We start from the raw sequence: 26,682 nt of genomic DNA on the forward strand, positions 1-26,682 counted from the left end.
TGCAGGGGTAGGGAGGGAGGTCCTGCAATACGTGCTATGAGTGCGGCTGGATGCTCCCCCCTGCTCAGGGCTGGGGCAGCACAAGGGGCCCCGAGGCCCCTTCCCATCTCTTCCTGCTGCTCAGGGGAAAGAGGGCCAGCAAGGGTGTGGAATAATAGAGGCAGATGCGTGGAGCAGCCCTTCCCTGCACCCCGCATCCGTGGGGCTGATGAGGTTGGGGCTGAGGGGTTCGCTCTGCCCAGAGGCAGATGGGGATGGGGGCCGGCTCTCCCCATCCAAAAACAGCCCTGCACCAGGGATGACGCCGCCGAGTGCCCAGGGAGCAGCGTGCTGCACCCACTGCAGGCTGCGGGGAGGAAACAGCAAAACCACCCCGACGTGGCTGCGGGTCTGAAGCATTCAGCACAGCAGCTTCCGAAGCGACAGAGGCACAACGGTGCTGGGCTGCATCCGGTGCAGAAGCGCTCGGGGCGCGGAGGATTTGTTCTCATCCAAGCTGGAAATGCCCATTTCTACGACGGCGGTGGCTGCAGCCCCCTGCAGCCGAGTGCTTGAACAACGCGGGCAGGCCAGGAGCAGCAGTGAGGAAGGCCCTGCCCGCCCCCCGGCGCAGCAGGAGCACAGCGGCGCGAGGTGTTTTGTATTTTTTAATAAAGTTTGTAATCCAATGGACACACAAAACAAAACTGCGCTGAGAAAAACAGTTCCATAAATTAATAAGTGTTAGGGGAGGTGAAGGGAGAAGGGGGTAAAAAGTCTTTGTACAAGTGTATAACACTTCCACAGCTCATGAGACGAGGGAGGGGGGCATGTTTAAATGAAGCGCACTTACAAATGAGTGACAATACAAAGTCTGAGTATGAAAATAAGATTTTCTCTGAAAACACATTTTTGGCACAGATTAAAAAAAAATGTATGTTGTGGGGATTTGATTTTTTTTTTTTTCTTTTTAAAGTCAGTATTATATATATTTATATATATTATATATATATTTATATATACACACACCCACTGAGTTCTGCATATCCCACCAGGAAGGAAAATAGCTCTCCCTTTTGTTTTGCTTTTTTTTTTTCTCTTTTTTTTTTTTTTTTTCCTCTTTTTTTTTTTTCTTTTTTCAGTGTAAACTGTACATCCCAGATGAAGAGAAGACGGCTGCAGCAGGGGTGGGTGGAGGAGAGGAAGGTTCACATCCAGGAAAAAAAAACAAAACAAACCAAAACGAAACAACGAAAAAAACCAACAACAACAACAACAAAAGATAATGTGTGAAATGATCCTTGACCCACAGAATTCAGCAGAAGTTCCCAGGTCCTGCGTTTAGTCCACGGCGCGCGTTCGTGTGTGTCAAGACATCCAGAGCGTCACAGCATGTCTCCAACTGTGCAAAGGTCCGAGTCACTAATTTAGTGCAAAGGCAGTTCAGGTTCTTTTTTATTTATTTTCTTTTTGTTAAAAAAAATAGCCGTCCTTTATTTTCCCCAAAAGGAGGCACGGAAACCCAATACCAGTCCGCCTGTTGAGTGCATCAGTTGTCCATAAGCTAAAGCAATATGTAAACATACAAGGTAGCAGAACCACTACCCAGCAACAGTTTGATCGAGGCCTGTTAGGGCAGGAGGCTGGTAGGCTGGCAGCATTTTCTTGTTTCTTTACTTTCTCTCTCTCTCTCTCTTTTTATTTATTTTTAATTTTTTTTTGTGTGTCTTTTTGTGGGGGGGTTTTGTGTTGTTTTTTTTTTTTTTGTTGTTTTTGTTTTTTGGGGGTTTTTTTTGTATTTTTTTTTTGAGGTTTTTTTTTTTGTTGGTTTTTTTTTTTTTTTTTTTTTTTTTTTTTTTTTGCTGCAGGGCCTTGGAAAAAAAACAAAAACAAAACAAAAACAAAAAAGAGTCAGTAAGCAGTAAACGGCTCATACCGACGCAATGACGATCATCAGGTGAGGAGAGATGTTGGAGATGCTGGCGAGGAGGTCGGGGGCCAGGCGGGACAGGTGGCTTTCTGAGAACTCACAGGGTGGGAAGATCTGCAGAACGTAGGCAGGCTGTTGGGGAGAGAGGGAGTGCAGTGAGACAGCAGTGCACTGAGTGACAATCCCAATCCCCCCCTTCTTGTCTTGAAACCAGAGTTTCGAAACCAAATGTTCTCAGCTACGGTGAGGAAGAGATGAAAAACGGCTTTGCTCTCTTTTCAGCCTAGGGCTGTAAAGAACAAAACCACAGTTTGGGGCTCTGCTCTGAGCAGCAGCAGTGAATGGGGGTTGTTTCAGTGATTCAATGAAGGGCCTCAACTACAACCCCGAGTGAAGCAGGGCCATTATCTACACACAGCTTTCGTCTGCAAAGTTACCCCGCTCTCCTTGCCCGTACCTGATTAGAGCCAGGGTTGGGAACGTTGATGATTCCTGCTGCTTGTTTAGCCTGCAGGTAGCTGATGAAAGCAGCCTTCAGTGACTCAGTCTGATTCACAACATCTTCCTGGTCTCGTCCACAAGGCAAGGCCAGGAGCAGGCAGTAATCGCTCTCCACCTGGAAAGAAAATCAACCAAACTCAAGTCAAACGTTCGCTTGGAACAGGCCTGCTGCTGGCTGACTTCAACGCTCTGCTCTCCCAGCTGGAAACACCCACTCCTCCCGACGTGCCAAAGGAAGGAGCTCCCAGAACCTTACAGAAATGCCAACCGAGCGAGGTGAGAGCGAAGGCTGCAGCCCATACCATCATCCTGCGTGCGACGCCCTCCAGCTGCGAGGCCTCGAGCCGCATGCGCTGAGCGATGCGCAGCGGCGGCCCCCCCTCGGGGGCAGGCAGGGAGCGGTGTGCCAGCACGTTGTTTCCAGACACAAAGTGGAGCTGAACGGCGGCCGTGTCGTTTTTTAGAGCCAAGAGGCCCTGCCACACGATCGGGTATTTCTGTAGGGAGAGGGAGAAGAAACCTTAAGACGGATGAAGAAAGTGAACTTGCGAGAAGCGCTTCTCTCTCCTAAAGAGGGGTCTGAATTGCGATGGAAATCCCATCTGAACTGAGTTCTCTCACGCTTCCCTCTAATACTTCCATGGGAGTGTTAGACTCTGGCGCTGCACATGGGAGGAGACAGGCAGAACCCATCTCCTGATCGCATCTCTCCCAGCAGAAAGCAAGCAGCACGAGGCTCCTGGCCTGAAGACGACAGCAAGGTGCTTACCGTGAGAAGCTGAACCATATCCACAGGTCTCTGTGACACAGGGTGAGGAGATGGCTCCTGTTTCAGAGCAGCCTGGGGCTCGGGGCGGTTGAGGGGCAGCCCTGGCGGCGCCCCAGGGCCCGAGGTTGTTGGGATGAACAGTGATTGCTTGGGAACTGCCTGAGCTTGGTGCGGTGACGGAAGCTCCTGTTTCATGGAAATGGCAACAGGCGAAGGGTAGGAGGTCTGGCCCGTGTCCGCTTGTGCCCTCTGAAGGTGGACATGAGGGTCTATCTGTGCTGCATGCCTATTTACAGTGGGGTGGTGGCTCTGTTCGGGTCCTGATGCCGGTGGGCCCTTGGGATCCTGAGAGATCTGGGGAGTCTTGCTGCGTCCGGGCTGGCTGGGGTGCGAGTGTTCACCCTCTGGGAGACCCTGGGAAGCAGGCAATGGGGGAAAAAGGAAAAACTTTAGAGCACGGGCATATCAGAGCTCGCTAATGCACCAACGAGGCCACTGGGACACCATCAGTCTGGGGCAGCCTAACTTGAACGTGTCTCCATGCTGCTGCAGCAGCCACCTCCGCAGGCCCCGCTCCGCTGCCCAGATTCACAGGGCCACCCTCAGCCCCAACACAGGAGCCCATCTGCCCCGTTCAATATCTTGATGTTGACTGTTCTCCCCAACACCTCTCTGCCTCTAGAAACCAACGGAAGCTTTGCACCACACATAAAGTTTCTCTAGTGTCTGTTAACGGTAAGCAACGTTTAACTTCCACCACCCAAACAAAAACAGCTCTGTGATTTTGGAAACCAAGCTTAAATTGGGCTGGAACAACTCAGAGCTTGGAAACCAAGCTTAAACTGGGCTGGAACAACCCAGAGCTCAGCTCTCGATCGCAAAGAACTGCAGCGAGGCCGCTGTAAGCTCAAAACACTTATGATTTCAGGCAGGAGGAACGGCCTCACTTCTCACCTGCGATGGGGTCATGCTCCGGGAAGGCAGCCCGATGGGCGACGCTCCGGGGAACTGCGGGTGGCCAAGCTGTGCCGCAGTGTGGTAATTCCTCATGTCGCCATACACCGAGCGGTAGTCGTGGAAGGAGCTGCCCGAGGGGTGCATGATCTGCACGCCGTGCGGCACCACCACCGGCTGCGTCAGGGGCAGGCCAGGGAGCTGGCTGCCGGAAGGGACGCTGAGCAGCCGGGGCTCGCTGTGCGGAGAGTGGGCCATCTTGCCTTCGGAGGACTTTGGTGTCTCTTTGCCAGGCTGCGGGGTCTTGCTAACAGGCGGCGTTTTTCCGGCCCCTTCAGGCGTCCGGGACTGCCTGCTTTCTGAGTGGTGCTCGCCCACGGCAGCCATGTGGGGATGCATGATCATCCGCACGTCCCGCGGCACGTTGTACTGCTCCAGCCTGATGCTGGTGGGGTGCATGCGGTAATCCGGCTGCATCACCAGCACGTCGGGCTGCACGGGGGCCGGCCCCCTGCACACTGTGGTGTGGTGGTAGTGCATCTCCTCCTCGGGGGGATGCTGAGAGGACAGAGGGGGCATGACGATATCGCGTATCGGCGCTGGTTGGGGCGTGCTGGATCGCTGAGGTTTCATTTCTATCTGAGGCTGCAGAGCAGCTCTGGGGGAGTGGAGAGCTTCGGGGCGGATGCTGTAAGAAATTCCGGAGAGGGGAGGAGTGTTCATCCTCACCTCCCCTTGGGACAGGTGGCCCAGGGACACAGTCTGTGTGACGCTGTGCGGGGGCATGATGACGGACTGCTCGGGGTGCATGCTGGAGATGTACTGAGGCACGGGGATCCCCGGTGCCAGCATGACGGGGGTGCTGCTCGACAAAGCTGGCGATGACGTGCTGCCGGGATGACACGTGCGCGGGAACGGTGACGGCGAGTGCCCGCTGGTCCGCGGCGAGTGTGGCTCCTGTTTGGTGACCGCCAGGTGGGAAATAGCCCGGTCGGTTGGGGTGCTGGGCCCCGAGCTGACGTGGTTTGCTTCCGAATGCATCTTCCCAGAAAGGGAAGGGTGGTGAGGACTGACCCCGGGACTCAAGTTGGAAGGCTGCAGAGTCTTGGTCTCCACTTTCAGAGCCGCCGGATCGGGCAGTTTTTTGTTCACAACAAGCACGGGAGGAGTGTTGACAGTCTGTGTGAGAACCTTGCCGGGCTGAGAGGCCGCAGGCTGGGCAGGCAGGTGGGCTGAGTCGGACTTCTCCAACGCAACGCGCTCCTGTTTGACAGAGGAGATCACGGGAGACATATTGTATGGCTGCGTTCCCAGAACCAAAGGAGAATGGGTGGAAACAGTCCCGTAGCCCGTGGAGGACTGAGAGCCTTTCGGCGTCGGCTGCGACGGTGTGATAGGTTCCTGTTTGATCTGAGACTTAGACACGGACTGCTGGAATTCAATGTCAACGGCACTGGCCGGGGGGATCTGACTGATCTTAGCACTGATTCGCTGCGGGCCTTCCGTCTTCTGTCCCGAGTAACTCAGCAGCACAACGCCTTCCGACGTGTTCACCCGCAGCCCGGGGCTGGAGCCAGTCTCTACAGGCCGATCCTCAATGATGGACATGGATCCTGGATGAAACCTACTGTTGTCATTTGTGCTTGACCTCTGCTTAAATTTAGGTGACGGGGCATTAACAAGACACGTCTGGGTTTGGGGGGCCTGCTTCACCAAGGTTATCCTCGGAGCCTCCTCCAGGTCGACGCTGTGGGGCATTCTGCTTATGACAGAAGTGGCTTTGGGGGCAATCACGCTACTTATCTTCTCCTTCTCGCTGAAAACAGGTGCTTCGGCCACTGGCGGGTCCAAAGCGTTAGTGATGGGCACGGCCGGCTTCTCCTCCGAAACTGGTTTGATGGCCTCTACAACAGGGTGCAGAGGGGCCTCCTCCAGGCGGGGCGCGCTCACCGGCTCCACGTGCGTTGTCGTTACGTGCGTGGAGGTTATGCTCGTTGCCGAGACGTACTTGGGTTCCATGAGTATCTTCCTCAAAGTGCTCGAATTGGTATCGATGTCTGAGGCCTTTGTGTCAGGGGGGAGAGCAGGCGGTGGCGTGGAGCGGGCACGGGGCTCCTCGTGCCTTACGATCCACTCGGGAACCTTGGCAGCGCCGGAATGAAGGGGGACGATGGCGGCAGGCACCGCGGCGGGCAGCTTGGCCACGGCTGCCGAAGGAATGGTGGGAACGGCAGCGCTCGGGACACTGGGTGGTGTGATGGGCGTGTTCTCAATGGGCGACCGTATCTTGAAGCTGCTCTGACTCCCCTCGTCGGCAGAAGCCAGCGGGGCTGGCAGGTCCAGAGGAGCGGGTGCAGGGCCTTTGGGAGAGGCACTGCTCTCAGCAGTGGCTTCGGGCACATCCACAATGACGTCTGCAGATGCAGCCTTGCTGCCTTCAGCAGCGCTTGGCTCTACAGACACCTGAGTGGCAGCTTTAGGTTGCTTTTCCTCCTTCAGGGCGTCTTCAGGTTTTGCCTTTATCTCGTTGGCAGGAGGAGACCTGCTCTGGACCCTCTCCGGCTCATAGGCATTGACTTCAGCGACGTCGCCCTTCCTGCCCGTGCTCCTTTTGCGTCTCTGCCTTGTGGCCTTCTGACGGCCCTTTTCCTTCCGTGCAACTTCAGCCTCCTGCAGGGTCTCCGTCTCCTGGGCGGAGTTGGACGACTCACTGAAGCTGACCTCCGTGTCCTTGCTCTCTGTCTCCACAGCCAGTGGAGCAGAGCTGGCAACCGGCTGCACCGGGGCCTCGACAGCAGCTTCCGCCTCAAGGATGTTGTTCACTGCCTGATCAGTTTCAGGCTCCATTTCCTCCCGAGGAGATGGTAACACCAGTGGCTCAGGTGGGATTTCTGCTTCTGATTCAGTGGGATAGGTTGGGGGTGCAGGAAAGCTTTCTGTCTCCCCAGAAATATCATTGATGATGGATCCGATAGCTGCTGCCAGCTCCGTTTCACTCGCCTGATGGGCCGGTTTGTCTCCTTCCTCCTCCTGACGAACCTCATGCACATCTGCTGTCGGCTCCTTGTAGGCAGTAATTGACGGAGGCGTTTCGGTGAGTTTTGCAATATGCTCCACAGCCTGCTCCAGCTCAATCTGCTTTGCTAATTGGGCAGCCTCGGGGGATTGCTTCGGCTCCCGCATCACCTCTTTTTCTGTCTCCTGGAATGAATCTTCAACTTCATTCTTAGCAAAGTGGGGTGGCAGGATGTCCTCTTTCTGTGGGCTTTTGATTTTTGCTGGTGACACCGCCATGGGCTCTGCTTCTTCCTCAGCTGGCCGCAAGGCGCCCTTGACTTCATCGACGTTGAGGCGTATTTCTACATTTTTGAGACACACTGATGCTTTATCTACAACAGTTTTGGTATTTTTGTACCTTCCCCTTTTGGATTTCGTAACCTTTTCTGGCACTGGCTTCTTCTCTGTCATCTCAACGGTGGAGATTTCTAGCTGATTTTTCTCCGCATCCACTTCTTTCCTATCACGTTTCTGCTCGCTTGCTGCCAGCTCTTTCTCATTTGCTTTTGCCTTATTGCTGTTGTCACTAACAGTTGATTCCTGACCACTTCTTTCAGCAGCATCCTCACATTCAGCAGAGGTATCAGCTTTTGGTTCGCTCTTCCCTTTCTTCCCCTGCTGGCCTGTCACAGCAGACGAGTGACTGTGTGTCAGCTTCTGGGATCGAGGAGACCTCCATCCCTCCACAGGCTTAGGAGCTTCCGCAGCCTCCTTCGCTTCAGTCTCCTCCACGTCTTGTTGTACCGGCTCTGTCTTTATAGGAGAGATGTCCTCCTCCGGCTTACGGCGGGTTTTGGGAGGTCTTCCTCTCCTCGGTGTCGTAGGAACGGCCGTCACCATTTCCTGCGGTTCCTTTTCCCCTCTCTTCCTCGTGGATCTAGTGACCTCCACAAAGTCCTTCACTGGAGACGGGCCCTCATTGTCTCCTGTGGTAGCATAGACTGAACGGACATTTCTGCGCCTCGTTCGGCTTATGGGCAAGCTTGGCTCCACGTTTTCTGGCTCTGCGGCAGAACTGGGGGACTTAGCAGCATTCCTTGAAACTTTCTCTGCTTCCACTTTCAATTCAGAAAGTTTCTGCACTTCCCCTCGAGGAGAGCTCGACCTTTTGAGTTTTTCACGATCAATTCTTTCACTCTTCCTTGTGACGGGCTTTTCTGTGACGCTAGCTGCTGCTGACTGTACAGGGGTCTTGGAACGTTTACTCTTGTAAGACTTTTTATCTTTTACAACAACTGGAGGTTCAACTTCCATATCGTTGTCAGAAACAGGAGGCAAGACCTCAGCAGCTGCCTCAGCCTTCTGACTTGCACCAGCATCAGCGCTGGCAGGCGGCAGAGGATTTTCTTCCTTCGGTTCTGCAGCCTCATCACATTTCTGAACTTGTTTCGGTGGAGGCGGAATCAGTTGAGCACTCTCAGGTTCTGGATCTACACTGATGTCCACTTGGGAAAATGAAGCTCCGGGAGTAGGAGGTTTGGTATCCAAGTATGAAGGATGTTCTGCTGCCACTGCATCTTCCTCTGGTGCCACGGCTGCAGGAACGTCTTTACTAGCTTCACTGACTGGTGGGGGTTCAGTTTGCTCAGGTGATTCCACTTTGACAGGAGCAGCAAGTTCAGGAAAAGGTTTTTGTTCCTCTGCTGTAGGAACAGGCTCAGATGGTTTTTCTTCCTTTACAGAAGTTGTTTCCACTATTATTTTTTCTACTACCTTCTCAGAAGCAACTGGTGGTGGTTCCTGTGGTAGGGCAGCAGCAGAGGAGGGACCAGCTACTGAGGAAGTTTTATGCTCTGGTTCTTTACTATCAGGAACTGTTTCTGGTGTTTTAGGTCGGCTCTCTTTATCTTCCTGTTTTTCCACTTCTTTTGGTTTCTGATCTTTCTCTTTTTCTTTTTGCTGCATTCGTGTTAGTTCAATAAATCTACTGTGGAAAAGAACAACTGGCTCTTGCACCAAGTCAGCTGCACTGTTAGTCCCATCGGAGGAAGACTGTCTGCCGTACAACCTACCAGAAATGAAGTCAAGATCATCATCCTTTCTCTCTAAGTGCTGCAGGCGTTTAGAGTCCTGTTCAAAGATCGAACTGTGCAAAAAACGAGAAGCAAACAGTTCCTGTCTCTCTTGTTCTTCTTCTTTATGATCTTCTTTCTTATCATCCAGTTTTCCACCTTCTGAATCAGTCCTGATTTTCTTCTTCTTCATATACCAAGACGGAATAGGTCTAGGAGCTGAGTCAACCTTCTCTTTGTCTTTATTATTTCTAAAACTAGCGAATCTTGAATCCCAGTCTAGAAAGGACCAGTTTTCTTCTCTGGAGGAAGACAGGGATTTAGCCCTTTCAAGCAAGGCCTTTGTGTCTGGCGTGATTGTCTTGTCCAATGCAAAAGAATAAAATTTGTTCCGTTCTAAAGAACTCGACAGTCTTTCCTCCCTTTCACGTAATTTCTCTTCTCTGTCCCTCAATAAAAAAGATAACCTGGAACCTTCTAGCAAAGACGAGGCTTTTGGAGAATGGGGTTTGTTTTCACTGTCATCATCCGAATCTGAAGGCACCTCCCCAGGTTCCAGGTCTCGTACAGACCGCTTGCGTATGCCATCTCTTTTCACAATGCTGCTTGGAAAGCTAATATCAACTCTACCAGGCTCCTGCTTTACTTGTGTTTCCCATCTACTTGAGTCATCTTCAGAACTCAGGACAGACAGTTTTATTTTCGCCATTTCTGCCATCTGCTCCCTTCTGCTGGAATCATAAGGATTGAATTTCAGGGAGTCCTCCCTCACTGTCATGTTGGAATAGGGAAGACCTTTTTCTTCTATTTTAGGTGACTCTTTGGTTTCCTTTAACGGTACGAGCCTTGGAGAATCTAGTGTGTCATCATCTTCGTGGAAAGGGAACTGTCTGATACTGGGCGAACACGACGTCCTTTCAGAGTCTTCACTCACCTGACGGGAACTTCTGTAGTTTCTTTCTCTTTTAGTGCTAATTTCGAAGTCAAACTGGTCAGCCTTTTTCCTTTTACTTGGTGGAGAGTCATCGGTGACGTCTTGCGGAGGTTTTCCCACCTCATGGACCAAGCTCCGTCTTTCATACTCATCTACATCTTTCTTTGGACTGCCAAACTTCTCAGATTTTGCAATCTCCATTTCCAGTTGCTGTTTTAACCTGCGACTTTGCTCCATTTGCTTCCTATAACTTTGCGTGTGGTCAATGTCAATGCCAATTTTCTCCTCCGTTTCAGTTGACTGTGGTTTCTCTTGGCCAAGCTTATGGTCAGGTGTGTCTTCCGGAAGACCAGAGTAATTCTTCTTTGCATCTTCTCTCTCTGTTCCATGATCATCTAGTAACTGTGCTTGTTTGTGCTGGGATTTTACTGGATTCAATTTTTTAGAAGGGAGCTCTTGAATTTCCACTGGCTCGTCAGCTGCCTCAATTAGCCTTGCCTGCAAATCTAGAGAGGGACGCATGCCAATCCCACCAACATTAAGGGTCTCCTGAATTTCTTTGGGACTAGTACCAGGAATAAGTCTTTCCAGTCTCATTTTTTTAGATTCCCTTTTAAGCATCTCCTTCCTCAGGGGCTTTCTCTCCAATTCTCCTTCCCTTAACACTGTAGCTTCTCTAGATGAAGCTGTTGCATCAAGTTGTTTTTTCAAAGCTACGCGTGCGTCCTCCTCATCTTGGCTGCCTCTTTTTGCTTCCAGTTTTTGCCTGTCAAGCTTCAGATTTGCATCAGCAAAACGTCTTTTACGAGCCTCCAGCTTGTCTAAATCTACCGCATTTGCCCCCTCAGAAGTCTGCTCTGTCTTCAAGTGCTTTTTGGGTTTCAGTTTTCCCTCTTTATCAACCACTTCTATGTGACTGGCAAGGGCTTTCTCCTTTTGTACCTTGGTTCTGACGGGCTCCAGTTTAGACTGATCAGACTTTGTTTGCTCAGCTTGAGATGTTTGTGTTTTCTGTTCAAGAAGCGGGGACTTCATAGTGTCATTATCAAGCTTTGCTCTCAGTTTCTCCAAAGTAGGCTGATCAATAACTTTCCCTTCCTTTTCTTTTACTCGGGTCAGCACTACACAAGGCATCAGCTCTAGACGGTTTTTAGCTGTCCCTTCCTTATCACCTCTCTCCTTACTCTGTTTACTATTGCCCTTTAATTTTTCAGGGCTGGGCTCTCTCTCGTTCTCTTGATCAGTTTCGGAAGACTGAGAGCTGGGTGAATGGATTTTTGCTTTTCGTTTCTGCTTATCTGTTTTCTCCTTTTCTAGTTTTTCCGGCTTCTCCTTTCTCACCAGGCGTTTGTCTTTGTCAGCTCTCTCCTGCTCAAAAGCTCTCTCTTTCTCTGTTTTTTCGTTTTTTGCATAACGTTCCACACGGGCTTTGTCAAGCTTGTCGTATCGTGGAGGAGACAGAGAGCTGCAACTTCCACTGCGATCCGATGACCTGCTGTAGATCCTCCTCTCTGAATCACTCTGCAGCCTTTCTGATTGGGAGGGAGATGCTCCAGGACTCTGCGGACGCCTGGAGTGCGTGGGACTCTGGCTACGTTCAATCGGCCTCCTCTCGTGATCTCTGTCGCGATCGGATTCAAACCGTTCCCTCTCCCTCTCTCTCTCCCGCTGTCTGTAGCTGTACTCCCTGATGTCTTGCTCATATGGATCACCTCTGTAATCCCGGTACTCGCGTGGGTCATCGTAGTACCGTGGGTCGTAGTAGTCTCCTTGGTAAGGATCCCATTCTGCATAAAATTCCCTGCCTCGAGCTGGGTATTCTCGACGAGGATCTTCAGGGTAGGTCCCAGGAGTCCTAACAGTCTCGTAGTAAGTACGATCAGGGGCATATTCGTAAGATCCTCTTCTTTCATCCCTGCTAAAAATACGAAAAAACAGCGCCATCAGTTTTCCCTCTCAACCAGTGTGCTGCAGTACCACCTCTGTCATGCAGGTGAACCATTTTACAGTAGTTTATTTGTACGTGTACTAAGGTAACTGCACACAGCTGCATACAGAGATTTAACAACAGTAATCAGTACACAGATGATTAAATGCTTTGTTAGCTTCAAATACTGCATGCAGCTAGCAAATCGGTCGTTTAGTGACAGCTCTGCCAAGTATCTTTTCATTAGCCTTTCTGCACTGTTTTGCCAAATTCAGGTACCTCATAACATTAAGATAAAACCTACCTAGCTCTTGTGGACACACACAGCCACGGTAGAGACCACTCCACCTCATGAAGCAGAGACAGTCCCTACCTACCTTTGAAAACATGAAACTCATGAAAACATGAGTTAAGTCAAAATTCAAGGCTGGATTGTCTCCATTTCTAAGCAGTGAAGAGGTAATATCCGTTCTTTAAAAATCCTAGGCCCTTTGAATGAACTTTTAATTCCAAAATTAGCTCTTTTGCTGTGACATGCTGACACTGCCTATCTGAACACCGAAGTATCAGCCCACTTGTAAGAGCAGGCAAATTCTTAGGAAGCACTCAGCAAAGTCAAGCAGCTAGCATTATCATCTTGATAGCCCTCAACTGCAAAAAGAAGCAATTCCTAACAGTGACTGTGACTGTTTGGCAGAGGGGTAGGATACAGGCATGGCACAGAACTCATGTTCCTATTCTCCACCACTACAGTGTTTTGCACACCCTATTTTACGTACAGTAGCTTAGCTTCACAGTCTGTGTTTTATTCTGAAAGTCAGTAGCTTCCACATTGTAAGAAATGTACAAAATAAAAATCATCAAATAACAAAAGACACAGGGCTTAACACGGAAGACAAAAACCCAACCACCTCACTCTGCAAGCAACAATGGGTGCTGTGAGAGGCAGCTGTAGGTAAACACATAGGAAGAAGGAAGTCGCCATGTTTGTTAACTTTCCATTTTAATCAACAAATACAAAACCAGACACAAAATGCACCATTTGTATTCAGTAACAATTTACTAAGAGGAAGAAATAGAGGGATTGGCTACTCCACACACCAAAGCAGTCTCATCCATTTCTAAATAATTTATGAACCATTAGGATGCTCGAGGATAAATGGCCTTTCTCCTGCAGCACACGCTGCTCCACCTGCACTCTGTCCCAAAGTCATCACTCCTTCAGAGCTTTAACAGCAAGAAATCTTTGGCAGCTTTGAACAGTTGTGATATTACACAATTCAACCTCACACAACGATATTCCAGAGACAACCCAGCCTCCAGCCTCCTACTCAAGAAATCCCATTTGTAATTTCACAGACTGCAGAACTGGATATGCTCACGTTCACGCGGGTCTGTGGTGGGTGAAACACCACATGATGTGGGTTTGTAATGGTTGTAAAGAAAGCTTCCAGATTTTCTGAAGCCGTCTGGTTTTGCAAAGATCTGAGATTAATGATGCACTGACCTGGTGAGATTATTCCCTATGTTGTATCAATGCAACTTCTCTGAAGTTAAAAAACACACTTCGGTTTGTGTCCTATTTAGACTGAATACAATTAAAACCTAAGGGAATCTGGCTGGTGCAATTCTCAGCAACGTTGCCAGAGTCAGTGAAGTGCCAGAAGGAGCCTGGGAGACCAGAAGATGCAGAATTACAAGACACACTGCAGAGCTCGTTCAATCACTCCATGATTCATTACTCCTAAGTATCTAGTAATGACAATGCGAGCGTAATGACAGAAATGGAAAAACAAGTCTAACATGTACCCAACTATCAAGCTGTTCCAGGAATAAATGTGCAGCTCAGAATTATTTCACACTGAAGACAAGCCCAAGCTGACTTCTGTGCATTAAAAGACATCTGAAAATGCACTACTCCTTCCTCAGTTTGGTGTAGCTCAGAGAAAATGACTACTGACTTCTTGCTGGCACATCACAACATCTGGCAAGGACCAGAGAATGAATGTAACTTATTTCCATTATGCAAATCCTGATTGCCAATTTCTAAACTGTCTCCACTTTTACATCTGGCAATTTTGGACGCATGTTAGCCCAATCTATTTTGCTGTCAAAAAAAATAAACACTAGATTTATGTAGCAGACAGGTACAATCAGAGCCCAAGTCACACTGAGCTTATTCATAGGTAGAACCACAGCAACACAGCCAGCATCTGAAGGTAACAAAAATGCACACCCACAAAACCAAAACGTTCTGTTTTTCAGCCTTCACTGCTGTCACCAGTAATAAAAACACTGATGTTCCATTCAGTCACCATAGGGGGAAGAAAGAACAAAAGGAGAGTGCTTCTGTGCAAGGCTGCTTTCAGCCAGGGCATACAAATAAAAATGGCTGTTTTGAGGCAGCACAGGATTTTGCAAACTGCACAAAATGGTCAGAAACCAACATGACAGATGCTGTAGATGGACATCAACACAGAATACACTTTTCATATGAAAAAAAAGCATCCTTGCTCATTTTTATAGTTTCATCGAGTCAATGAACTCTTGACAAGGGGTAGATAGAAGACAATTTATCTTTGTTCAAGAGAGGAGCAGCAGAAGCTGATCAGACTATATGCAAACAACTGTTATAACCTAATTACACCTGAGGGTTCAGGCATCACAGATAAACTAGTCTCTGTATTCTTAGGAAACAACGAGTGACTCATAACTGCGTCCTGGTGACCCGTCACCACAACCTGAATACTAAATATACATGCAGATAGCTGAAGCCTCCACCTTACATATGAGTTTTAGTAGCTGTCTACACTGCAGACGTGTGATATCCTGTCTACCTTAACGCACAGCTTGAGCTCAGCCACCAAAATTTGCTGGGGATTTTTTGTGTGGGTGGGTTTTTTTCTGAGGGGGGAGGTTTTTATGTTTTAAAGTTGAGAAGGTAGAAGATGATAAAAATATGCTAAAATGTTTTAAATGAAACTTTAAAAGGATAAAATTGGTAAGAACAAAACCCAGCGTTTAAAACTTGGCCTGAAGAAAGTTTAACTGCACTGAGTATGATACTGAAGAAGTAAGAAACAATAATAATTGCATTAGACACTTGCCTTCTTTCTGCCAGCATTTCATAGAAGTCTCTGATATCTTGACCTGTTTTCTCCATGGAATGATAAAACGCCAACTGACTTTCTCGATTTGCAAAATCCACCTGAAAAATACAAGGTTAATCACAGTCAGTACGACAAACAATCCATTCTAACATGCCTTCACGTCTGCTGGGGAATCTGAGCGTGGGAGCTGAACTGAAAATGGGGATTATCCTATGTAACAATAGAAAAGCCAAGTGTTCCTTGGGACTGGCCGACCTTACGCATCCCCAGGAGGAAAAGACCTTTCTCTCAACTCAGTGTTGCTGTGTGGATCTGTGTGACCACTTCTTGCTGGGGTTTTAGGTGCAAGACCAGAAGCACATGAGAAGCTTCTGTTCAGTGACCCAGCAAGAAAAACACGTTATTCTCGTGGTATTGATGCTTCCAATGCTGCAGCTCCATTTAAAATTCCAAAGTGCCTTACATCTCCACATGGTCAGTATTATTCTTCTCAGACTCCACATTATTTGCCTGGGTTTATACACCAAGGCAACAGTGGGGATGGGAAAGGCACTAAAAATCACTCCCTATTCTAGCTGCAATCTTGAGATTGTCTGTTTTCTAGCTAAGCGTGCGAATATTAAGAAGCCAATGGCATAACTGATGCCAAAAATTAATGATTAAAATGAACTTAATGAATTGTATATCACATTAATGAAATTATTTTTTTTAAAACAATCTTGAGGGTTTGTTTTTTTCCTAAATCTGCCTAGACTTTGTATAACCACACCAGTGGAGCAGATATACAGATACTAAGGGCACTGCCTACTCCAGGGTCGCTAAGGAGCAAGACCCACAGACCCATGATAGGAAACTTGTGAATGGATGTGCATTTTATTCTGTATGAAGGCTGCTTATATTCAACCGCCACACTTAGAAACTGAAGTATATCCAACTCCTAAGGAATGAAGGGGTCCAAGCGTATGAAGCTGCTGGGTTAACGTACCGGATGAGAGACCATGCTTGAAATCATCACCCACTCTTTAGGAGAGAAGAAAGGAGGAGGAAGAAGGTGATTCAGAGGGTGGCTAACACCTCACGTCCCATTTAGTGGCACTGATGGGACACTGAGAACAGGTTTTACCATATTCACCCAAATCCAAGATGGCTCTGCAGATGCTAAGTGCTGCTCCAGGAAAAAAGTACTCTCCATCCATTCTTTTTTAGAGCAGTTTTGAGTTTTTTCCCCGCTGCGAAGAGGAGCAGGTGGCAGGTTTGGCCAGGCTTCCTCAAGGAGCAGGCTGTGACACCAGGTTGGGGCACTGACATGCAGCAGCCACACGGCAGCGCTCTGTCACCCCGTGCAGCTGCAGCCCCCAGCTCGGACTTTTCTAACATTAAAGCAAATCTCGCCTTGGATTCGGGTCAATAAGGCAGTAACACGGACACCAACACTCAGGAGCTTAGAGAGACAAGTTCAGCAAAACAAACGGCAGGACACTGGAAAAGGCTCTGCAGGTAACAGTTTGAGATACCCTAACAGCTCGATAAGCCGAGTGCGAAAAATAGTTTAAGCCTTAGGGAAATGGGACATGCTTGTCCCACTGAGAGGCCTTCTGACTGGCAGTCTGCAAATGCCAGTGCTCAGGGGGTAAGGCCTACACACAATTTGTTTCTGGCTTTGTTTTGGAGGTCATTCTGCACACCTTAATTTTATTCCCACCGATTTTCCTCCCCTTGGTCTCTTTTACAGCTGCTTGTGCATATTCAATCTCATTGTAGAGAACCAGGGCCATGCCTTTTAAGCGGTCAAACACCACCTGTAAAAAACAAAAAAACAAAACAAAAACCAAATAAGAGCCTCATCCACAGGACTTAGCGTCAGTCCCAACAAAATCCTAAGTCATGAGGATACCAGTAAGAAAATGATTTTTAGCAAAGTAAATTTCCATTCTTTTCTGATGAGGCATATTGTAATGAAGAGACAATAAAAGCACACGGGACTGCTTTGAATTGTGGATCTTGTGGCTTGAGGTATATTATGCCTTTATTTTGTTTTTCTGTATTTTACTTTTTTTTGTTTTTCTTTGGTGACTGAGTTTTGTACTTTCACTTGGTTTACTTTGAGTTTTTCAAAAAATTTCCAATATGTCTTAGGGGGGAAAAAAGGTAAAGGGAACATTTAATCACAAAATGGAAACAGTTTTTGTTACGATCATCTGCAGCACCGCTCAGTTGCTAAACACCCAGTTTCCAAATATCAGCTTCCTTCAGCAACACAGACTTATTATTCAAGCAACAACAACTACAATAAAGAATGTCAAAGCTGCAACACAAATCCACAGAGCTCCTTAAGGAGGCAAGACCCCGACATCCTGAGAAGCTGTAGCTGCACAGCTTCACTGTAAGCACATCGATGTCCAACAGAAGGACAGGGACAACTCAGTGCTTAAGGTGAAGCATGTGCACAGATCTCACTCACAGAGGGGCTGGGTGATGTGCCACTGCTGCAGGACATGTTCCACAGTCACTGCCTTTCTTCTTCTCCTTCACGTGTGACTGTCCTAACTGCATTTAAGAAGTCATTTTTTGCTCTAATGAAAAAACGCAGTCGTGTCTATTTATGTCGTTAGCATGCATAAGTGTAACTACTTGCTTAGGTTGCTATTCCTACAGTGTGAGCAGCCTAAAGAAGTTTTGTTGGGGTGAGGCTGTTCTGCACAAGAGCTACACACGGGTTCCAATACTCGTTATCTCGGCTCACTCCAAACTCCAGCAGCAACTGCTCTATGGATCAGATGGACGAGATGCAAAGCTAGAAGAGCCCTGTCAGCCAAATTACACCCCAGAGAGAATTTCTCTATCGGAGCCATAAAGCCCTGGACAGCCGGGGTTGAAAGGACAGGATGTGAAGAAAGGAAGACAGTAACAACTTCAAACCATACACCAAAGCCTCCCACCTACCTTCACCACAGGCCCGTATCGGCAGAAATGTCGAGTTAAATACTGATCCGTAACGTTTGTAGAAAGACCATCTAACCACACGCAGTTTGTAGGCATGCTCTTCCCAAAACCCAGCTGAACACAAAAGGGCAAAACGTCCATCAGTACAATTCACAAGCATTAAACTCACCGAACAGAGCACGCCTAATTAAGAGTCGTTTGAAAAAAGCCAGGCGTTCGTACGGGTTCTCTAAAATTAGCATCTTGCACAGGTGCAAGCAAGACAAAAAAATCAAACAGCAATTAATGAAAATAATTCTGCATGCTTAAACAAATACAGTGTTTGACAACATTTGTTTCTTGTGCAATCTGAATGCTTCTGGAAGGTGACAGATTGATGGCTCTGGGGACTCACAGCCTCCGTTTATCGTCAGTACCAGGGCAGCTCCCCAGCCCTGCCTTCAAGGGGCAAACCAAAGAATGGCAGCCTCCAGCTCTGCTCCATGCTGGGCCTTCTTGCTCAGGCAGCCAGCAAAAATGATGGTTAACCCCAGTACTGGTGGTGAAAACACTGCGCTCTCATCTGGTCTAGGCATTAAAAAAAATTCTCACTTGCATGGCCTAAGCTGATCCAAAATATCCTGAGATGCTGCAAACCAAAGTAACCAGGAGAAGGATACCAACCATGGGAAGATTTCTTTACCTTGAGCCGGTTGTTGCCAAGATATTCCCCATCCATCTTCTTAATTGCTTTACAAACACTTGCAATATCACAGTATTGCAGGAATGCATACTGAGGAACACCGTTCACTTTCTTAATGTCAATATCCTGGGGAGGAAAAGGAAATGACAATCAGCAACAGGCTGAAAAGGATATTCAACAATGTAACTAATGGATCTAAATGGACTTCTGATGCTCACAATCACTGTTTAATTAATGCTTTTTCAGAGAGGATTTAAACATTAGTAGACAGTTGAAAACTTTGCTGTTCTGCTGTATCTCATTCACTGGTAATACCAAATCCTTACACAGGAAGAGCTCTTTATAATGCAGATTCAGAATTCAACCCCACAGAAGCCAGCCTGACCTGATCAACAAACAGCAGCTTTGCTTTGCTGATATTATGTCAAGAAGAGACAACACCAAGAATTGTCTAAATTTCTGCTTACAAAGGCTTGAGAGAAAACAGCCTGCTCCGATCCCCATTTCTGAGCCAAAAGCCACACAGGGTTTCTCATCCAAACAAACCTGATCCATCCTGTTCCTAGAGGCAGAGAGGGATGCTGGACACATCTCCTGAACCAGTCTGGCACTGACGTGACACAGACAAAAAGGAGCCCAAATTTCTATCACTGCTGATATTTAACCTTAAGCCACCACGAGCCCATTCAAAAGCACACGCAGGCACAAGAAAGCCATGAAAGTCTAATTAAGGCTCATTTTAACTGATTTAAAAATAAAAGCAGCAAGCTTACAGCTGACATTTGGTTAACATTCAAGCTCGGCGCTCATACCAGCAAATGTACCAAAAGCCTCTGAACAAACTCATGATGTTATGATTCATTCCAAGCTGAAAATAGAAGGTGGAGTGCTGGGGTTTATTTGTTTAAATCGCAGAAGCTTCCTTTGTGTACTGCTTGCCAGTGCTACAGCACCAGTCTAAGCACAAACATTCCAACAGTCAGGACAGACTGATTTCGTGCTTAATAAATTCAGAGGCAAGGCAGCAGTCTGACATGGTCTCACCTAAGAAATCTTTAGCTGGGAAAACAGAAGTGAACAGAGATTTACACAACTATTGGAATTCTATAGCCTTGACCTAATGATTTAAGTGGAATGCTAATTGAGGACTACATTTCCAAGCCTCTGAAGCAGCTCTATATAACTGTTGCGTGTAACTATTGCAACTGTGGCAAATTACACCTGACCACTCACTCTGGGCAAGCAATTTCTTCTGGCAGGCAAATAAAAAACCATCATTTTGCTCATTATCCACTGGAAAGATTATGAAGCTGGTCCCTTTCGCACCTGAGCTTGTAAGCTCTCATGGAAATTCAGCAAGGCAGCACTGCTGCTGAGTTCTGACCAATTAATAATGCTGACAATACAGCACTGTTTCATAGAAAATCCAATTTACAGGACAGTGCAGTGTTACTGATAAGCATCTTTATCGGGACAGCTCAGCTGGTACAACACTGCAAAAGGGTGGAAGCCACAGGCACTGTGTGAATTCATAAATCAGCACGGATTTCAAGAGGTAGGATGCACGAGAGCTGCCAGCCATAACAAAATGTGCATTTTGTGTTTGTCCACAACGCACACAGCAGCACGCTGTCCCTTCCTTTCGCTGACACCTCAACAGCTACAGCAGTATTCCAGAGCAGAACAGACAGTGCAGCCACAGCCTCCAAAGAATGGTGCAGTGAGCACATGGAATAAACTGTAAGCGCAGAAGCTCAGATTCAGCTAACTCTGTTCACTGTCATTTTCTGGCAAATCTCTCATAAATGCAGTATTGATATGACTTGGTAGCATGAGGAGAGGAGAGGGGAGTGATTGCTGCTTTACCTCATGCAGATCAGCCTGCTCAGCCAAAAACCCAAATCCCACATGTGTCATCACTACCCCATCTGTTCAGTGCCTCCTCTGCCCTATTGTCAGGGAACAGACTGCCATAGCTGATGGCTACTGCCACATGCAGCAGCTCAACACTTTGTTTCAGACATGAATAGGAAATGCAGACTTCACAGAGTGGTACTGATTAAATACGAGGGCAGCACTAGGAGTATTTAAATCCCAACTATTCAGCTCTGCTCTTCTGCAAATATTCTGGGCTGGCAGCAGGTACGTTTCTTACCAACGCTCCCCCGACTGTTTCTACTGCTAAATTATCTCTTCCACACACGTGTGCTGAGATTTCACTCAAAACGCAAAGAAAAGCTTTCAGGTATATTTCAGCAAGATGAATGACTCAGATTATTATAGAAAGACTGAATTATCTGCTATCAGCAGCACGATGTTCCACCACTCGCAGCATTTTACAGGTCTGCACAGAAAGAATGGGCAATAATGCCCTACAGAGCAGAACAAGAATCCACATACCACTATGCCACCAAAGCGCTGAAAGATGTTGCGGAGGTCATGATAGGTGGTTGTCTTCTCCAGGTTGCCAATGAAGAGAGTTCTTGTTGCTTTTGGGTGAAACTCATCTATCCTTTCATCCAAAGGACGAAATTCATTCTCACTTTCTGTTTCTAGAAGCAGAAGAGTGAGAAATTTTTAACACATCAGAGTGTTTTTCATGTGGGTTTGGTTCACGCTGATTTGTTTGTGCAAGTCTACTTCCTGGCAAGCAGATACGATCTGAATGAGACCAACCAATGTCTTAAACAAAAATACAGCTTGTGAACTGCCCTCTTTATGTGCAATTCAAAGCATCACACCACTGGGTGAGCACTATGGAATGGGAGCATCCTCAGATGGAAAACCGCTCCATTCTGGATCTGCTTCCCTAGAAACTTCACTCTTTTACAAATATCAATGTCTGTCAAGAATTTAAATGAGGTTTCATCGCACTTGGGGAACAGCATATGGAAAAAGTTGATTTTCACAAGTTTATTTTTAAACAAACAATTGAAGTACAGTGTGAAATCGACGTGCTCAATGCCACAGCTTTCACTGATTAGTCATTCACACTACGCTGCCTGAGCCGTTATTAGCTGTTTTAATTAAAAGCTGAAAAAAGGTGGCTGTGGGGACTCTGCTCTATGCTTACACCACACTACTGGCTCCTGCTCCGCTGAGATATGGAAGATCTGATTGCTCCTGCCAGCAGCAGCAGCAGATCCCACTGTTTGGGAGGATGGCAGCTTTCCTTCTCTGAGGTTTAAGACTGGAATTCTCTCCCTGTTTGACCTACACTATCCACTCTCCTAGCTCTAGAATTTATTCTGGCCTATTTCCCAGCTTCTTAAAACTACATTTCATCAGGAAGGCAGTTTTAAGGTTGCTTATTTCTACAGTGCCTCAGCAGTGACTCTGCCCAGGGCAGCAACACGTCGGGCACAGGTCTCACCTGGTCCTATCCAAGCTGTCACTTCAATCTGCATGCCAAAGAAAAGCTTTCCTTTGGAGGCATTCAGTGCTTTTTCCTGGTCCTCCTGCTGTCGGAAGAACACCAGTCCATACCGTTCCTCAGAGGCCCCATGAATCTGCACCGACGTCACCTTGCCATACTTCTTGAATTCATGGAAAAGTCCATCTTTAAGGCTTGTATCTAAAGCAACAAACGTGCGTCAGTAGCGTGAACACACATCTTGTAACAACTTGGGAGAACGTTCAGAAATCCAATACTCTTTCTGAAACATGACTCAGCACTCAATGCTGCAACAGAAAACCCCTAAGTTCTTGTATTACACAAACAAGGAGCTGAGGCATGGTGAGAACTGACAGCCAAAGCTGCCCACCAGTTCTAAGCGAAACACTGGAGATGCTTCAAATCTAACCCTGCAAACCCATTTCTAAGCACCAGCTCCAGTAGCTGTGGCGATGGGACATGCTGGGCTTCTGATGGTCACTAATGAAGCAGTTTTCCCACCATTGCACCAGAGCTGAGACAGAAGCTGTGACAGAACCCCGTCTGCAGGGGCAGCACACAGCTGCCTTGTGGAAAGCACCATCCTGCTGTCCCTTACAGCCCTGTCTCCTTCAGCACACACATCTCTGCTCCTACAGGAGGCTTTGGCCACAGAGGATGTTCCCTCAGCACTCTGCACTCCTCCCCTGGGCAGCATCCATTTTCTGCTTTGGGGAACAAACCTCATATGCTGCCACTTCATAACATCTATGGCACTAGAAGCCTGATCAAAGCTGTCCTTGCAGGTGATCTTTCTACTCATTCCTGTCCAGTCTTTGTTACAATGCCATTTGAAGAACTTCCTTCCATCCTTCTTGCACACAGCAATAAGCTGCAGGGCATTTTTAAGACCTGCAGCCAAACCTAGAATGCATTTTTCTTCCCGAGGTGAAAAAAATGCACACCTCTGACAAAACCACAGCCCTGTACTCTATGTCAGTTCGGATGTCCAAAGCATGGAAGTACTTCTCTCCCAACAAAACGCCTTCAGAAACTGTTAAGCAACCCTTGAAGTGTTCTTTAACTGCATCAGAATGAAACTGTGCTGAGGCAGACAGCAAATGGAATAAAACTGTGGAAATTTCTGTCTCAACAGCTTCAGTTTGGCAATGCTGAAAGAATCTGAGGGAAAAGCACTGCTCAATTTTTATCATAACCACAGCTTTCTTTCATGGATGCAAAACATTAAATTCCTGGCCCAAGTTACAAAAGCCACAGCGGGACTGCTCCTTTGGCCAAAGCAGCACAGAATGGCTGGGTTGAAAAGGAGCACAATGCTCATCAGTTCCAACCCCCTGCTGTGTGCAGGTCACCAACCAGCAGCCCAGGCTGCCCAGAGCCACATCCAGCCTGGCCTCGAATGCCTGCAGGGATGGGGCATCCACAGCCTCCTTGGGCAGCCTGTGCCAGTGCCTCACCACCCTCTGGGGGAAAAACTTCCTCCTAATATCCAACCTAAAGCTCCCCTGTCTCAGTTTAAAACCATTCCCCCTTGTCCTATCACCATCCACCCTTGTACTTGGAATTTATACAGGGGAGAGGCCTAACATACATAAATCCCTCACATTTCCATCTCTAGCAGAGTAACAATGAAATCTCTTCAGTGTAGCACCACGACTTAATGCTTTTCATGCGTAATCTGCAAACTGTGTTGCACTGTGATGGCAGCATATGAACCAAGTATGAACCAAGTTTCATACAAGCTGGTTCATCAAATGACACATTTTCCCATTCAACAGTGAAATTCAAACAGGTATTTAACACCAAGGATGCAGAATAAAAACTACTGAACCAGTCAATAATCCACCCTCGCTTCTTTTTTTCCCTTTTTCTGGAACACCGAAGGAACACTTCTGCACGTGACCGTACCTGTTGAGCGCACTGGAAGATTTTGGACCTTGATCCCAAAACTTTTCCTGGGTTCATCTTTCTCCAGAGATGGAAGCAGCTGGGATGCAGGCGCGGGGACCGCTGTGGACTGCACTGAGCGTGCCGGCGACTCGTCACTCGAACTGCTGCTGGAGTCACTGCTGCAAAAGGCACAAGGGCAACGGTCAGAAGGACAACGGGGATGGAATCAGAAAGCAAACCTTGCCTGAGCTGTGGTGGGTTTCTGGTTAGCTCTCAGAGCTGTCTTTGCTCTTGGAGCACGCTGGTGGTCAGTGGCAGCACACAGCTGTTCGTCGTGCTGACATCAAACCATGGGGACAGGGCTCTCCTGAAGCCTTCTTACCTTCCTCACCTGGGGCAGAAGAGCTGCTCCCAGCACACGTGGGAGCTCAGAGATGCTCCACAACCACCCTACAGAACCCTCAGAGGTGAAGGCCAAGGAAATGGAATATGGGTAAAACATCAGATGGATCCCATTGTGATCCAGGACAACAGGGGAGACGGAATGACAGAGCTTATCAGCTGGGGCGCAGCATGCGAAGGACGGCAAAACACACAGGGCTCATCACAGAATCCCCCACAGCACAACAAAAAATCCACTGCCGAGCTGATGGGCAGCCCCTTAATGTCTCCCAAGGCCCCACACCTCCCAGGGATGGATCCCAGAACCACAGGCCATCCTGAGCTGCAAAGGACCCACAGGTATCACCTTTGCAGAGAATACGAAATGTAGAGAATAATGTGACTGCGGCCTGCCCAGTGGGGACACGTCAGCTTCTTCAGTGGCTGGTTTCTTCCCGGAGGCACAAGGGCTTCTAACACTGCTAAAAATAATTGTGTCTGACATCACCCTGGAGAGGCTCTGTTACACAAGCGACTTTCTAAAAAATTCCGCTGGAATTTCAATTCAGTGAGCGCTGGGAGGAGGATCTGCCACGTACAGAAATAACAGCCACGCTTTGAAGTTCACCGCTTTTCACATTTCTCGCTGTATCGTGTTAGAAATGAGAAACAAGCTCATCTTTTTTGTATCTGACATTATTTCACAGGTTTCCTGCATTCCCTCTTCACATTAAACCAGCTGACTTCATGTTGTAATCACAGCATGGCCTGGGTTGAAAAGGAGCACAGCGCTCATCCAGTTCCAACCCCTGCTGTGTGCAGGTCACCAACCAGCAGCCCAGGCTGCCCAGAGCCACATCCAGCCTGGCCTCAAATGCCTGCAGGGATGGGGCATCCACAGCCTCCTTGGGCAGCCTGTGCCAGTGCATTTTCTCTTCCTCTTTTCCCAGGGAAACGGTTTTGTGTTCCTGACCATGTTAACCATCTGACGCAGAGATCTCTCCCACCACGCTCTGCACTTCTGTGGCTGTGCACTTTGTTTCTCTGTCTGCACGGAGCAAAATGGGCAGCAGGGACGTTTTGAAAACACAACCACCACCAGAGGATGAAGGGGGAGAGTCTGAAAATAATTTCCAAACTGAGAGCAGCCCCACATGCTGTGCCATACCCCAGGGAAGTGAAAATAGACATCAGGGCTGCAGCAAGACTCTGCCCCTTTGCACGTCTTTGCTCGGTACCAGCCAAACATTTCAGATATCCGTCTTTGCTGAGAGATTGTATCTGTGAAGTAAGTGGTAGAGCTGGATTTCGATCTGAGCGGTGCTTTAAAATGGGAACGGGATATTTTTAGCTGAACAAGCTGCTAGAATGGCAGCAATCCTCCGCGGGTAATGCGGTGAGACAGCGGAGCAGCAGAGCACAGCCCCAAACACTGCGCTGAATGGGATGAATCACACAGCACAGCTCTGGTTTTTAGCAAGGGGCTCTGGGCAAGGGGGAGCGCACTGCTAACTCCTACTGCGTGCATGGAGCTTTGGGGATCTGTGTCCCAAAGCAAATGGAGGCTTTGAGGCGTTCCAGGAAAAAATCATGCTTTCTCTATTCAGTTTTCAGGGAGGAAAAAAAACGGCAGCAGGAACAATTCCCTTTTCTTTCAGTAGAAGCTCGTCCCTTTTCCAACTGAAGAAACATGGATCTAATCATTCAAGAGCTTAAGCCAAAGGTTTTCTGCTGCGTGAATGGGAGATTGATGGAAGAGTTAATTACAGCTGCTGTGTCATGAAGTTACAGCCGCAGCAGAATCAAAACAAGCATGTGACAGTGAGCTATAGGAAGTCTCAGCCGGAACAACAGAACGCTTTCACACAAAGCTAAAACATGGATGCTGCATGCAGATACGGTCCCAGAATACTGCTAATATGGCTGCTTTTTGCCTTGTATTTGGAAAATAACCACCCTTAGCCGGGATCGTCCCGAAGAACAGCTTAGTGCCTGCCCTCGGCTGTTCCCTGCCTGGCACGCAGCCTCCTCCCAGCACAGGGAAACCTGCTCCTCAACGTCCATGTAAACTCAGCCGAGCAGAATGCCAGCACAACTAATCTCCTGAGCTGTCACAACACACACGTCTCACATAGAGGCAGCCTGCGCTGGGAATTTGCTTTTTTAAACATCTCAGGCTTACAGCTTCATTTGCCTTTTAGGAGGTTTGCTTGTGACGT

At 47.9% G+C, this 26,682-nt stretch overlaps 1 protein-coding gene across 1 annotated transcript in view; it reads right to left on the reverse strand.

Moving 5' to 3' along the window:
• Window positions 1–1,014: 1,014 nt before the first annotated feature.
• SPEN (spen family transcriptional repressor) overlaps window positions 1,015–26,682 on the reverse strand; it is a gene marked incomplete at its 5' end in the record, with an annotated part of 55,984 nt that continues 30,316 nt past the window's right edge. Inside the window, 13 exons of the mRNA XM_079545366.1 lie at window positions 1,015–1,381; window positions 1,916–2,041; window positions 2,367–2,525; window positions 2,713–2,907; window positions 3,180–3,593; window positions 4,134–12,054; window positions 15,171–15,271; window positions 16,859–16,972; window positions 18,117–18,230; window positions 18,799–18,924; window positions 21,199–21,350; window positions 22,172–22,372; window positions 24,101–24,261. Coding sequence (XP_079401492.1) covers window positions 1,295–1,381; window positions 1,916–2,041; window positions 2,367–2,525; window positions 2,713–2,907; window positions 3,180–3,593; window positions 4,134–12,054; window positions 15,171–15,271; window positions 16,859–16,972; window positions 18,117–18,230; window positions 18,799–18,924; window positions 21,199–21,350; window positions 22,172–22,372; window positions 24,101–24,261 — 9,871 coding nt within the window. The 3' untranslated portion in view covers window positions 1,015–1,294. The remainder of the gene's footprint in view (window positions 1,382–1,915; window positions 2,042–2,366; window positions 2,526–2,712; window positions 2,908–3,179; window positions 3,594–4,133; window positions 12,055–15,170; window positions 15,272–16,858; window positions 16,973–18,116; window positions 18,231–18,798; window positions 18,925–21,198; window positions 21,351–22,171; window positions 22,373–24,100; window positions 24,262–26,682) is intronic.

The sequence above is a fragment of the Tetrao urogallus genome, assembly GCF_951394365.1.
Source record: "Tetrao urogallus genome assembly, chromosome: 21".
NCBI classification, from domain to species: Eukaryota; Metazoa; Chordata; class Aves; order Galliformes; family Phasianidae; genus Tetrao; species Tetrao urogallus.